General features: G+C 38.2%; 1 protein-coding gene across 5 annotated transcripts in view; it reads left to right on the forward strand.

Annotated features, from left to right (window-relative positions):
* BTBD7 (BTB domain containing 7) overlaps positions 1–13,164 on the forward strand; it is a 57,463-nt gene that overhangs the window by 18,820 nt on the left and 25,479 nt on the right. For all 5 annotated transcript variants that reach the window (XM_065063618.1, XM_065063614.1, XM_065063617.1 and 2 more), the window contains exons 2-3: positions 1,035–1,220; positions 6,304–7,383. In XM_065063618.1, coding sequence (XP_064919690.1) covers positions 1,139–1,220; positions 6,304–7,383 — 1,162 coding nt within the window. In that variant the 5' untranslated portion in view covers positions 1,035–1,138. The remainder of the gene's footprint in view (positions 1–1,034; positions 1,221–6,303; positions 7,384–13,164) is intronic.

Consider the following 13,164-nt stretch of genomic DNA (forward strand, 5'->3'; position numbering starts at 1 on the left):
CAGGCTGCTGCTGTGAGGGGCTGGCCTGGGCTGGGTGCTCTCCAGGTTCTGCCTGTACCTCATGTCTAGTGTGAGGTCTTGCGGTTCCTTTTTGAAAACATCTGGTGTCATAGACCACAAATGCTAAAAGGCCTGACTTTAGGAACCTTGTTCTAAGGCATCAGATAGTTGGAAAACATGCACGTTTCTTGTGCTTCCACAGTGTTCACAATATTGAATGGAGTCTAAAAAAAAGCTTAGTATAGACTTTACATTTGTATCACTTTTATCTGCATGTTTGTGCTTTTGGATGGGGGCACGTGTTTTCAGTTGACAGTCGGCAGTTTTTTGTGGTAACTCTCCTTTTGCAGTATTAATATTTTGTAACACTGCTAATACAGGAATAAACTAGGATGTAGTTGTGTATGTTTAGCAGTGAATCCTTGTTCAAATTTCCTCAGAATCGACTTCCTAAAATGTTTTCAAATGCCTGATAAAAACAGTAAATGAATGCTTAAACACCTTATTTTTACTGTTATAAACCTACTTCTAGGTACTAGTCTAAACTTCAAAAGTAGGACTGAATGAGAACTACATAAACAGTGTGAAATCTAAGTGCAGCTGAAAGCAGCAATGATGGTATAACCTCCAATGGTATTGGCTTATTCTGCTTTCTCAGTATAATGAAGTTTGGGATTTTTATAACAGCGTGTAAGCATATCAGCATGTACAAAAGGTCTGTCTTGGAATAGTTAAAGGAGCATATCTAGTCTAGACCAACTCTTACTTGAAAATTTCTTAGCTAAAAGTTTGATAGCCATCCTGTTCTTTATTGGAGTGTATCATACTGATTTGTGAATGATTTGGAAAACTACCAGTTATTTTAGAAGAAAAAAATGTATTTTTTTGGTTTAATCCTTCAAATAAAAAGCTATCTTGGAAATGTTTGAGGTTTTAATTTATGAAAATACTGTGTGCTGGAGCTTGAGTTTGTTTTATCTAAATCACATAATACCTGCTGAAAAAAGTTATTTATTGGTGTTTTTCTTCTTCAGAAATGGAGGAACAGAATGCTGGACCTGGGATTGAAGATTGATAAAGGATTATGGGATCATACATTGAAGAGCCAGCAGGCGGAATGCCTGAGTGACTGAAGAAAATGGGTGCTAATGCATCAAACTACCCTCACTCGTGTTCCCCAAGGGTAGGGGGAAATTCACAGGCACAACAGACATTCATAGGTAACTCTCTTCAGTTATCTTGTCACTTACATAAATGACTCGCTGGATTGTGTGTGCACTGGAATTGATTGGCAATGCAGAGCTTTTATTTTCTAGGTCACCAGTTTGAATCCATTGAAGCTCAATCATGCATGAAATTTGGTACTGCCCTGTATCTGTTTGGCCTATGTATACAGTGAGTTGATCTGCCATTTGTTAGTAAATGGATGCCAGGTTATTGGAATAAAATAAAATGGAGGTTTTTTGTTAATTAAACCATGCATACTAGTTTTCGCAGTTCAAGAGCAGTTGCTATCTGTAATGCCATCTACCATTTTCTACTCTTCTTCCTCAGATTTTTTTGTGAAACTGTTAGAGCATATGAAGCTATAGATAATCAGTATTTGTTGTAGTATTGGCATTGTGTCTAATGAGTGAATGAGTTCCTTGTTGCTAGAAGGGGTATCTCTGATAATAAGCCTGTTAAAGTAACAAGCAGGCTTGAAGACAACTTTTTCTCTTGCCCTTTTCCTGTAAATGGGTATTGGTGGTGCTTTTTGTCCTAATAGTATTATTTACAAGCAAGGACCTTGCTTAACTGGAAATGTGGGTTGAAGTGCCCTTAAGAAGTTATTTTCTTATCCAGTCAGAACTGGGGCAGGTATTACTGTTGTGTACTTTCAGTCTATTGCAAAAAGACCTCAGTGTAGATCTAAGTACTGTCAGACTTTAAATAATAAATAGTTACGTGATGAATCTAAAAAAGGCAGTTTTTGAGAAGATAAATCTTGCTTAAAAAAACCCAGCCCTGACAGCCTGAAGAATGATCTTAGCAGTAAATAACATAAATACTTTATAAACACTTTTCTCCTTTGTGCCTTGCCTTGCAAAACTGAATAAGTAGTTACTGATATTCACTGTTACTTCTCCTTTTAATCACCACTGAAAGCACAGTGATATCCTTAGCAGAGGAAAAATTGACTTGCTTTGTAATTTTTCTCTTTTGTCTCAGCTTTTGTGACACTCCTAATTTTTGAAGATCTGAGTAGAGGACAGCCCACCAACTGTTACACGTGAAGAACTGTGCTCTGGGCTAAAAATTCTGTGTGCTGTTGTAGCATGTCAAGCAAGAACTTTTAGTACTAACACCTTGGATATACATGCTGTAGAGTCCCCCTTCAGGCTTTATGTATTTTCAGTGCATCATAACTAACAGTAGTAAAAGGTTTGCTGCAGTTGTATATACAACTTTCTAAAAATCCCAGCCAAAATGTTTTTATTATGTGTCTTGGTGGTTTTTATCTGCCTCTATATTGGATGAAGAAACAGATCTGAAAAGAGGCAGATCTGCATGCTGAAACACCTTTTGAGCAGATTTGAAGAGGAGAGTGTTCCAAAGGCTTCATTAAATTCCACAGAAACTTTCTACTTGGTATGTGGAAGGTTTTGTTGATGCTCTTCATTATTAAATTCAAAGTAGAAACCCATTATGTCCCAATGTAGTATGTTCCAATATATTTATTGATCCCCATTACGTATTGAAGATTGTGGTTGGGACTTTTTCGAGGAAGGTCTAAAAGCGAGTGGCTGTCTCACTTGAGGCAAGTGGGTGTTCTCATTAAAATTCTTGCTGAAATCTGATTATGGTGTGCTAGTAGAGTAAATGTGCTGTCTATATCACAGACATACATCTCTTATTGCCAGTTTGTGGAGTTTGACTCTTTCTCATCTTGATTCTTGTTTGGAAGATTGGTTTGTGCAGTTGTCTCAGTAGAAAGTAGATGTATCCTACGATCGATAGCTGAGGTTTTCGTCACTTGTCAAAATAATTATATTTTAAGGTTAAATCAACTTTTGCATATTTTTTTAATATAGAAGGCATTAGATCTATCTATTGCCCCAAAGTAGAACTGGAATTATGGGGACTAGAGTTATAATAGCTGCAGAATAGGCATTAGTTGCCTAATTCCTGGAAACTGGATTCAGGCCTATGGATTTGTTTTAGATGTGCTGCCTTATTATTGAAGTTGTACCATGTTACTTTTAAATGTAGAATGAATGTTAAAAGCTGAGAACTGGTCTGGCAAAGCACAGTAGTTTCATAGGATGAGTGCCAATTGTTAGTTGACTTTATGCTGAATTTGCTTACAGTTTATGAAGAGATAAATCAGTAGAAGTAATAAAAAAAAACTTGTGTTTTAGTGAAGGCTTAACCAGTCATCTCTTTGGTGTTTTGTCTACAACACTCAGGAGGAGGATTTTGCACCATGTTCTAGGGTGGTACATCTGTTCAAGATGTTTATTTTTAAATAGATACCTGTAATTAGATTTTAAAATGTGTAGGCATGCAGAGGACTAGACAGATCCCATTATTCATTGTCAAGTGCCCAAGTAGTTTCTCTTGGCAGTCATCTGTTTCTGGTAAATGTTTATCTGTTCAAAGCTAGATATGTCTAGGGGCATAAGTAGCTTTTGCTTTGTAACAGCATTTAATACAGTGGTGCCTTTTAGTGTAGAAGTGGGGAATAAATTTCTCTTTCCTAGTTCTAATGCTGCTGCCTTATGAAGGAACACAGGCAGGTCAAAAAGTGGCTCTTCAGAATTCTGTCTTTGAGTGATAGGAGGGTACCAGCTGTTGTGAACCTAGATAGTTGTACTGGTGCGTCTCTGCTCCTGCCTCTGTCAAAAAGCAGTTGTGTGGTGGCACTTTTACAGCACTGTCTTATTTGTTTGTGAGGGTTAATAGTACTGTTTGCAGTACTTCTGAAGTTAAATCTTATAAGTAGCTCAGGGTACACAAAGGTTTGAATGGTGTTTTAGTATCTCGTGATGATTCACGTGCAAGTAATACCTCGCCTCACGGCAGCCTTTAGGAAGGAAAGAAACTGAGATTTGTGGTGTCCTAGTTTTACTTTAACGGAATGTAAGAGAATATTCCACGTACTCAAGTTTGCCATTAGAATCCAAAATAACTCAGACAGAAATGAGCTGGCATGTTCTCTTGGAGCAGAATCTATCACTATAGGGTGACCAAAGCATCATTATACTTTTATTGTGAAATGTAATTGATACTCTTTAAATGGAGCAGAAATTCTAGGTTTGTCTCTATCAGCAGGAGACCAAATATCTACTTTTATATATATACACACATATATCTAGTACAGCATGTGGAAGGAATTTTTATAGTGGATTTTGCAGGACAATCAGCACAACCTCTTTGTTGAAGTTGTCTTGAGTTACTGCGGTTCTCTTCATTTAAATTTATATTTTTTAATGTATTCAAATTTCAGTATGATTAATAGCATGTTACTGCTCAAACAAAGTGTAATGTAGCATGGATAAAATGGTTATAGAGGTCTTTCCTCAAAGAAAGTGAAGTTTCTTTCCAAAGTTTTCACTCATAGATGAATCGTAAAACTGTTGTGTTGCATGATTTGAGGGAGTTTTAATTAGCTTGGCATAAAACCCAGGATATAAGATTACTCAGAATTATTGAGGCTTAAATAAGACAATTTACAGACATCTTAGATTGCTACAGTTGCAGTGCTCTCAAGTACAAGTTTGAATTGCTCCTCTGTCTTTCAAAGCTTAAGAAATACTTACCTGAAATAACATGGTAACTAAAAGCACTGTGTTTTGACAAACGGCCCATAATATCACTGTCAAAATAGCATAGCAAAATAGCGTCTCATCAAATCTACCTGAAACAAATGGAACTGTGAGAGAGAAATGATGGAGCAAGTTATAAAAGGCCCCAAAAACTCAGGTGAATGGATGCACTTTGGACTTGAAAGATCAAAAAAAGTCAACAAATAGTGAAGCTACAGAAGCGTTCTAATGGAAACATGTTAACTATCCCCAACAGAAAATGGAAAAATACTATTTTGCATGAATCTGCAATTTTTACTAATCTGTATACCATTTGTGAATATCTTATTATAGTTTCTTTTGTCTGGAAGTAGTAGTTGGGTTTCTGCACTTCTTTTTTTTTCTGTCTGAAGTTGTTTACCATCCAGCTTAGAGTGAAAATTCTGTAAATAAAGTTAAATTAGGAAATAACCCTTTAATGTGAGAGTCATGCTTCTGTTTAACCTTTTAAACTATTTTTTTATTGAAACAGTTCTTCAGTTTTCCATTATTTCTAAAAATGCAGGTTCTAATTCCTCTTTTTCTTACTAAATTGTTCCCAGTGTTACTGTATATGCAGCCAGGTTCAAACTGACAATCAGCAAAGGTTCATTTAGTGGAACAGGTCAGGTATGTAACACAGACAATGTTGAGGAGAATCCATTTTCATTTCATGATGTGTTTGGTACATAGCTTCCCTATAAATTATTTTTGAGGAGAAAATAATTATAGATATACTTTAATAGTATAACACTCTGTTCAAAGAGCATCTTTAATATAGTAAAACTTACATTCTCCATATTGTTTTAATTGGGATGTATGCACAAATTCATGTCTATAGTTCTGTGCAAAGGAGCTCATTTTATGTGTTTGAATTTTGGCATTACTTGATCATCATATGATGGGATTTTTACTTTCTTGTTGAATTTGCATTGAAAATTAATTAATTGTCCTAAATTTCCTTGAATGTTTTGTTACTGTGTTTTTTTATTTTATTTTTTTTCTTGTGACTGTGATAATTGTCTGATGCCAGGTATGATATTTGTTGTTGAAATGACACTTAATGGTAGAAGAACAGAATTTGAAGAACAGTTTGAATGGAGGGGAGGGTACTACTATGTCACTGAGATCATATAAGTTTTTGAAAAGGCTGTTTTTTCACTTCCTATAGTTAATATAGTGACACTTGTAACACTATGACCACAGTGTTCTCTTCATGTGTAGATAAGTATGCCATGTGCACAGAGCTGCATCAGCTGGCACTGCTTGGTTCTTAAAATAGTGTGCATTAAAAAAAAAGTTTATTCTTCATGGTTAGAAAAGGCTTCAGTCAGGTTCCCAACTTGTTGAATTTTCTGATCTGAGAAGGAGAAAAAACTGTGTTAACTTGCAGGACATCGATGATCTGTTTTGGTGTTATGGACCTTCCTTTTAAATTTAAAGAATAAATGTGTTCAATTTTCCCTTTTACTTTCAGGGACATCATCCTACTCCCATCAAGGCTATGGCTGTGAATCGAAGCTGTACAGCCTTGATCATGGCCACGAAAAACCTCAAGACAAGAAAAAGAAAACCTCTGGCCTTGCCACCCTCAAAAAGAAATTCATTAAGCGTCGGAAATCCAGCCGATCTGCTGATCACGCAAAGCAGATGCGCGAACTCCTCTCGGGCTGGGATGTCAGAGACGTTAATGCATTAGTAGAAGAATACGAAGGGACGTCAGCCTTAAAGGAACTTTATCTACAAGCTAATTTGGCAAGACCAGAAGCCAGGACGCTACAAAAAGACATGGCTGAACTTTATCAGTACAAATACTGTACCGATGTAGACTTAATATTTCAAGAAACTTGTTTTCCTGTGCATCGTGCGATATTGGCGGCAAGATGTCCATTTTTTAAGACACTGCTTTCTTCCTCACCGGAGTATGGGGCGGAAATAATAATGGATATTAACACAGCTGGCATAGATATGCCTATGTTTTCTGCTTTGTTACACTACCTTTATACGGGCGAGTTTGGAATGGAGGATTCAAGATTCCAGAATGTTGATATCCTCGTGCAGCTTAGTGAAGAATTTGGAACACCAAATTCCTTAGATGTTGACATGCGCACACTGTTTGATTACATGTGCTACTACGATGTGGTTCTTAGCTTTTCATCCAACTCTGACTTGGTTGAAACTTTTGGTGGAAGTCAGAACTGTCTAGATGAAGAGCTCAGAGCTCATAAAGCTATTATTTCCTCACGGTCTCCGTTTTTTCGTCACTTGCTGCAGAGGAGGATACGAACTGGTGAAGAAATCACAGATCGAACTCTACGAACTCCAACTAGAATTATATTGGATGAATCTATCATACCAAAAAAGTATGCTAAGGTCATTTTGAACTGTATGTATACGGATGTGGTGGACCTCTCAGTTTTGCACTCCAGCCCTTCAGTGGGCAGTTTAAGTGAAGTTCAGGCTCTTGTAGCAGGAAAACTAAACATGACTAGGGCTGAAGAAGCTATGGAGCTTTATCACATAGCACTGTTCTTGGAGTTTAACATGCTTGCACAAGGTATGTAATACTATCCTTGCTGAGGAATATATGACCTTATTAGAAAAATTTTGAGCTATTTTGCAGTGTAAGTTTGGCTCTTCAGTCTTGCTATCAGTGGCTGATAATTCCTTTAAGAAAAGTAAATTTCTTTTCCATCTGTAAGTTGCAGATAATTCATCTGTTTTCTGGGGACTGAAGAAATGCCATGTGAGACCTTTTAACTGTATGCAGATCATTATTGAAATATGCTATTTTTGTCAGATAGGTGTAGCTGATCTTGATGTTTCTGATCTTTATGTATTTTCATCTATAATCCATTTTTTTGAGTGTAAATAATGGGGAGATGCAAGAGATCTTTGTTGGGAGGATGAAATATTTTGACTTGTGATGAAGTATCCGTATATGTTAACAAGGCTGTAAACTTGAATTATTATTTCTGTAGTTTGTGTCAAAGGGGGTACACCAAGCCTGGAATCTTGCTATTGAAAGGTGAATTTAAATGGCTTAATTGCACTAGTTGTAGGTCCTTAGTGTCCACTTCTTCATATACAGAACTGAAAGTAGGGGCAGTCACTGTTTTCAGACTTAAAGCTGAGGAACGTTCTCTTCTGTCCATCATTCTTGAAGATCACTCAGAACTTAGCAGCATACTTTGTGCATGTAGGGGCAGGCCAGGGATATTGCAATCTCTGGTGAGGTGCTGGAGCCCTGAACAGTGACCTAATAATTAGTAATACCTCTTGTGGTGGAAGGAGCTTTGCTTGCTCTTTCGTCTGTTGTTGTTTGAACAATTCACTAATCATATTGCACATAACGGGATATGGCAATTGCTTCAGGTCTTGCTGGTGAGGGATGAGTATTTTATTTTTGAGCTGAGAAATGGAATTCACTTGACATATCAGCAACATGATTTGTTTAAGCTAGTGGATTTTTATTATTAAGATACCTTTTTTACAGTAGATTTGTGCATCTGTAACTTGTAGCTTTCAATTGAAATTTGACAAGATTGAAATCTTTATACTATAAACTACCAAGTAGACTTCAGTAAAATAGGAAACTTCTGAAGGAGTGGGGAAGAAAAAGCAGGTATAAGCACTGCAGGAATAGATATTCATAATGGGTTCTTCTAATAGTTATATCAAACCGTGAGTGATAAAGATATGGGAAACTAATCAGAACTATTGCATCTTCTGTAGAGGCTGGTGTTGGGAAACTAATTTTCAGATGATGCTGAAAGCTGAAATAATCCTGCTGCAATAAAGCTGACAGAAAACAAAGGAGATGGGTTTTCTGCTACAGGAATGAGAATGAGCTGTTCTTAGGCTCAGATTTATTGAATGGTACAGCAGCCCAGGTTGGAAGGAGCCTCGAAAGGTCTTCTGGTGTAACCCTTTTCTGGGAAAGGGAGCCTAGATGAGATTATCCAGTACTCTCTCCAGTCACATTTTGAAAACCTCCAGTGATGGGAACTACACCATGTCCTTGGGGAGGCTGTTCAGTGAATGACTGTTCTCACTGTAAAAAATGTCATGTATCGAGATGTTGCTGGATGCAACTTGTACCTGTTGCCCCTTGTTCTCTCCATGTGTCTCCTTGTGAAGAGAGAGCCTCAATCCTCTCTGTAACTGTCCATTAGTTACTAGAATACTGTCATGATATGTCCTGGAGCCTTTTCCAGGGAGAAAAGACCTCACTCCTTCAGTCTTTCCTCATAGGCTGGGTTCTCCAGCCCTTTTAGCACCTTCATGGTACTCCTTTGGACTCTCTCTGGTCTGTCAGCATCTTGTTTAACTTAATGTAGTAGTGGCAAAAAGTTTACTGTAGTTAAACTACAGTATTAATTTCGCTCCTATACAATATTTGCAAGTTCATAGTACTTGAGAACAGGACAACTTGGTAGATCAGCTGAAAGCAAGAAAGGAAAATGAGCTGAAACAAAAAGGTGATACAAGTATACAGCTTCCCTGTTTTGGTGCATGCACATATGCAAGTGCTAACAGGATTTAGTGTGCTCAGGGAATAGTAATGAGGGAATTAAACTGTGAATGAAGCCCTCAGTAAGATGCAGAATAATTATGCACTGTTTCATAAATGAACAGGGTGTAATTCTTTCCCTCAGACTGGAAACCTAAACTGGAACAACTGTGATCCGGAGGTGCTCTGGTGAAGCAGTGTGAGTTAAATCCAAGCAGATAAGCAATGATAGAGGACTTCAAAGAGACACTTGGACAAACTTATAGATAGGAAAATAGCTTTTATTTTTTAGGTGTTAATAATGGTGAGAAACAGAACTGATGTTTTATTTGATACTGAGCTGCATTATTTCTGCTCAGTTTTTGTGCGTGTGTGGATCAGCATGTCCTAAACCAGCACTCTTCAGTAATGCACTATAGACCAGTGCTGCTCTGGAATACGTATTTTGTGAGTTAGCAGTAGAAAGACCTTAACTTTTCCCTGGAGGTTCTCCCCCAACACTACCCCTGGGGAGCAAAAAGGCAGCAGCAGGAGCTGCGCTGGGCTGATGGCACCACCTCGGCAGCATGTGCGGGCGGCTGGGACCAGTGGGTGCAGCAGTGCAGGCTCAGTCTTGGTGGCCCTTGGGATGAACCAGAGCTGTAGTGTTTGGGGGCAGTTGCTGGGGGGAGGTGGAGGGATGCAGTAGCCTTCAGAGGTCATTTCTTTTTTCCTTGGGAAAATCAGTGTCTGGCCACAAAAGTGGTAAGCTGGGTAGTGGGGAGGTTGTTACGCATAGTTGTGAAATGGAGTAAAATCAGGCAAGGATTGAAATTTGTTACATTATCCAGTACTAGGAAATGCAAATTTGGCACCACTTCAGATACTGAAATCCTAGATGTTAACTTGAACTAATTAGGATTTTACAAATATGTGCAGTAAGCAGTCTATAGAAGATCTATATCTGCCAGTGAAGTCAGTATCTGATAGTTTCGTACTTCATTTTCTGACTTCATATTTAGGTCATTGGTACTGTGCTGACAGTGCACAATTGTTGTGCTATAATCTTATAATCAAAATTAAAAGGAAGCTTATTTGATCGGGGAAAACTATATGTCTGCACTTGACTAACAGATCACTTAGTGTGTGCTTTAGTAGTGACCATCATTCCTGTGCAGCACTTAACCATAGCACCTTGTCCTCCCTTATTATAATACTTAACATGAAGTAGATGAGAGAACTTCATTTCAGTAGCGTCCCTGCTACTCCCTGATTCCATAACTAGCATATGTCTGTGCTGGAAGCTGTCACTCAAATATCTGACTTGTTGATGTCTTGCAGAGCAATGCTAGAAGAGACAGCATTGCGTAGGTGTTGGAGATGTGGGCAATTCTCGTGGAATCTCTTAGCTTGGTCTGCTGGCTGCACTTTTGCACTCTGTGCTGCAGGTGTGCAGTTTGCCCAAGTTCTGACCAATCCCATCAGTTGGCTTTCACAGTAGCTAATGTCTTAAGTTTCTTTTCTAGGTTTCCACACCCCATGGCTCAAGTTTTTCGATTCAGTTCACTTGTGCCAACCAATTGCAAGCTTGCTAAAGCTTGTCTCCTTGGTTTCCTGGAAAATATTTTGGGCTCATTATATGTAAGTCTTGCATACTCTTTCCAACTCATTTTGTTCACTTTTACTCAGTTTTGGCTGGGTATTTGTAACAAAGTGTCAAGTGAAGTTGATGTATTTTAAAGCTTCTGATCAACTGTTTTTATTTTCACCAGATTTTAGTTTGGTTTGTCTTCAGGAACCTCTCTAAGTATCCAGATGTTGTAATTTTTCTTCAATGATGACTCAGCTTTGACTCCTTCCATGGAAATCTTCCCATTCCTAAAACATTGATATTCCTTTTTCTGACTGTTGTATTTTGATAGATGGTTTCCCTATGATGGAATCAGTAGATGCACTATGAATCTTTACTATTCAGGTAAAGCAAGACTACTTTATTTAGAATTTACTTGGCCTTCAGTGTGGTTTGTTTCAGCTTATGATTGTCACTTATCTTCCAAGGGAAAATGAATTGGACTAATTTGAATAGATGAACTAATCAGCAGGCATATTTCATCTGTAGAGCTGATGATACTGAAACCCCTTTGTATATAATAGGACTGAGACTGCTGTTAGGGGTGCTGCAGTAATTGTTAACTGAGAAAGTGAAATTCTTCACTCTCTTCACTGTTCTCAAGGAGGCTGTGGGAATTGGAGCCCTTTCCAGAAGGTTAGAGCACATCCCTTATTGGAATGCTTCTGGACTTTTCTTTTGTGGCTCCATGCTGCCTTGCTGCTGTCAGCTGTACTCATGTGATTGTTTTAACACATTGACTCACAAAAATGAGGTTTAAAATCACTTATCCCTTCATTTTCTGTAGCACACTTATTCAAACCAGATAGGTTATCTACTCCTTCCTGTTCATCACACGTGGTTAAAATAATCCCCCCTTCCAGTCTGACAGCGCTGCCACATCTACTGCTGTTGCAGAGAATCTTGACTTCAGATATCCTAATTTTATTAGATACCTATGTTAAGTATATGAATTCCATTCTGCATCTTGCTCTTGCTGCTTATCATGAATAGTCTCACTGAGGTGGTGGTACAGTATGTTTTTCTGTCAAAGGTTTTTGGATACTGGGATCCTACGAAGTAGGTTTGCCTGGGAATCTTTCCTGCCTGCTGATTCCAAAAAGTTTTCTAAAGTAAAATTGACAAAAAATAACTTCTTTTCAGACTTTTTGCTTTCCTTTTATTTTTTAGGTGTTGACTTTACCCTTGACAAGAATAAGAAGAAACTTATTTTAAAACCATACTCAGTAATGCAGCCTTTGATCTAGAGGCAGGTATCACCTGACTTCAGAAGTGCCCTTGATCTCAGCAGGACTGAAATACTGAAATGCCAGGAAGGCCAGAGTAGCAGTATTAAATACACGCAAATGTATTGTGGGAAGATTACAGCAAGGGTGTCAGTTATATATCAGTGCAGTAGGAATGCTCAAAGGAACTAGTCTGGCACTTCTAACTTCAAAATAAACTTGGCATGATGAAATAAATATTAATGTAAGTCTGACCTATTATCTCCTTACAATGATTCACTTGTACTCAAGCCTAAAATTATTACTTAGGTTTTATATTGTGAAGATGAAGACTGGAGAAAGCAATAAGTAGAAAGGCTCTTCCTTAGAGCAGTTGCATTGAGTTGTGCAACTGGGCACATAAAAATGTGTTTGCAATGTCATAGTTTGCAGAGAAACAGATCTGGTCACTGTTTTCAGGTTATTCTTTCAGCCACCTGTGTCCTAGGAAGTTAAATACTGACCAGTGATGGCTGGCAGCAGTCCCTCTAAACATCAGCTCTTCCTCTTTCAGCCCTTCGTTGTTCCCGTGTTAAGTTCTTCCCGTTGGTTTGTTACAGTTGAGTTGGCAGCTTTTTGTTTCTGACCCACAATTGTTTTCTGCTTAAGCTGGATCAGCTACACTGCCTGCCACTGCTGCTGGATCTGCTGCTTCAGGAATGCTGAAACCCAGTCAAGGGCCACTATCAGCTGATGGCTGCAGGGAGCCAAAGATGTAGATGCACATTTCAGGCTTCCCGAATTCATGCATTTTGCATGGGACAGGAGCAGAAGAGTAAATTCACTTCCATTCTGGGGGAGAGAAAAATTAAAGGGCTTTTGCCACAAATATTGAATGCTTTAAACGTGTAACAGCTACCTTACGGTTCTGGCTAAACTTAAAACTTAAAAAATCCAGCCGTTAATATCTTAGAATGTTTAATGGCTTTACAACTGCTATATCATAACTGA

Source organism: Columba livia, chromosome 5, assembly GCF_036013475.1.
Source record: "Columba livia isolate bColLiv1 breed racing homer chromosome 5, bColLiv1.pat.W.v2, whole genome shotgun sequence".
Lineage (NCBI taxonomy): Eukaryota > Metazoa > Chordata > Aves > Columbiformes > Columbidae > Columba > Columba livia.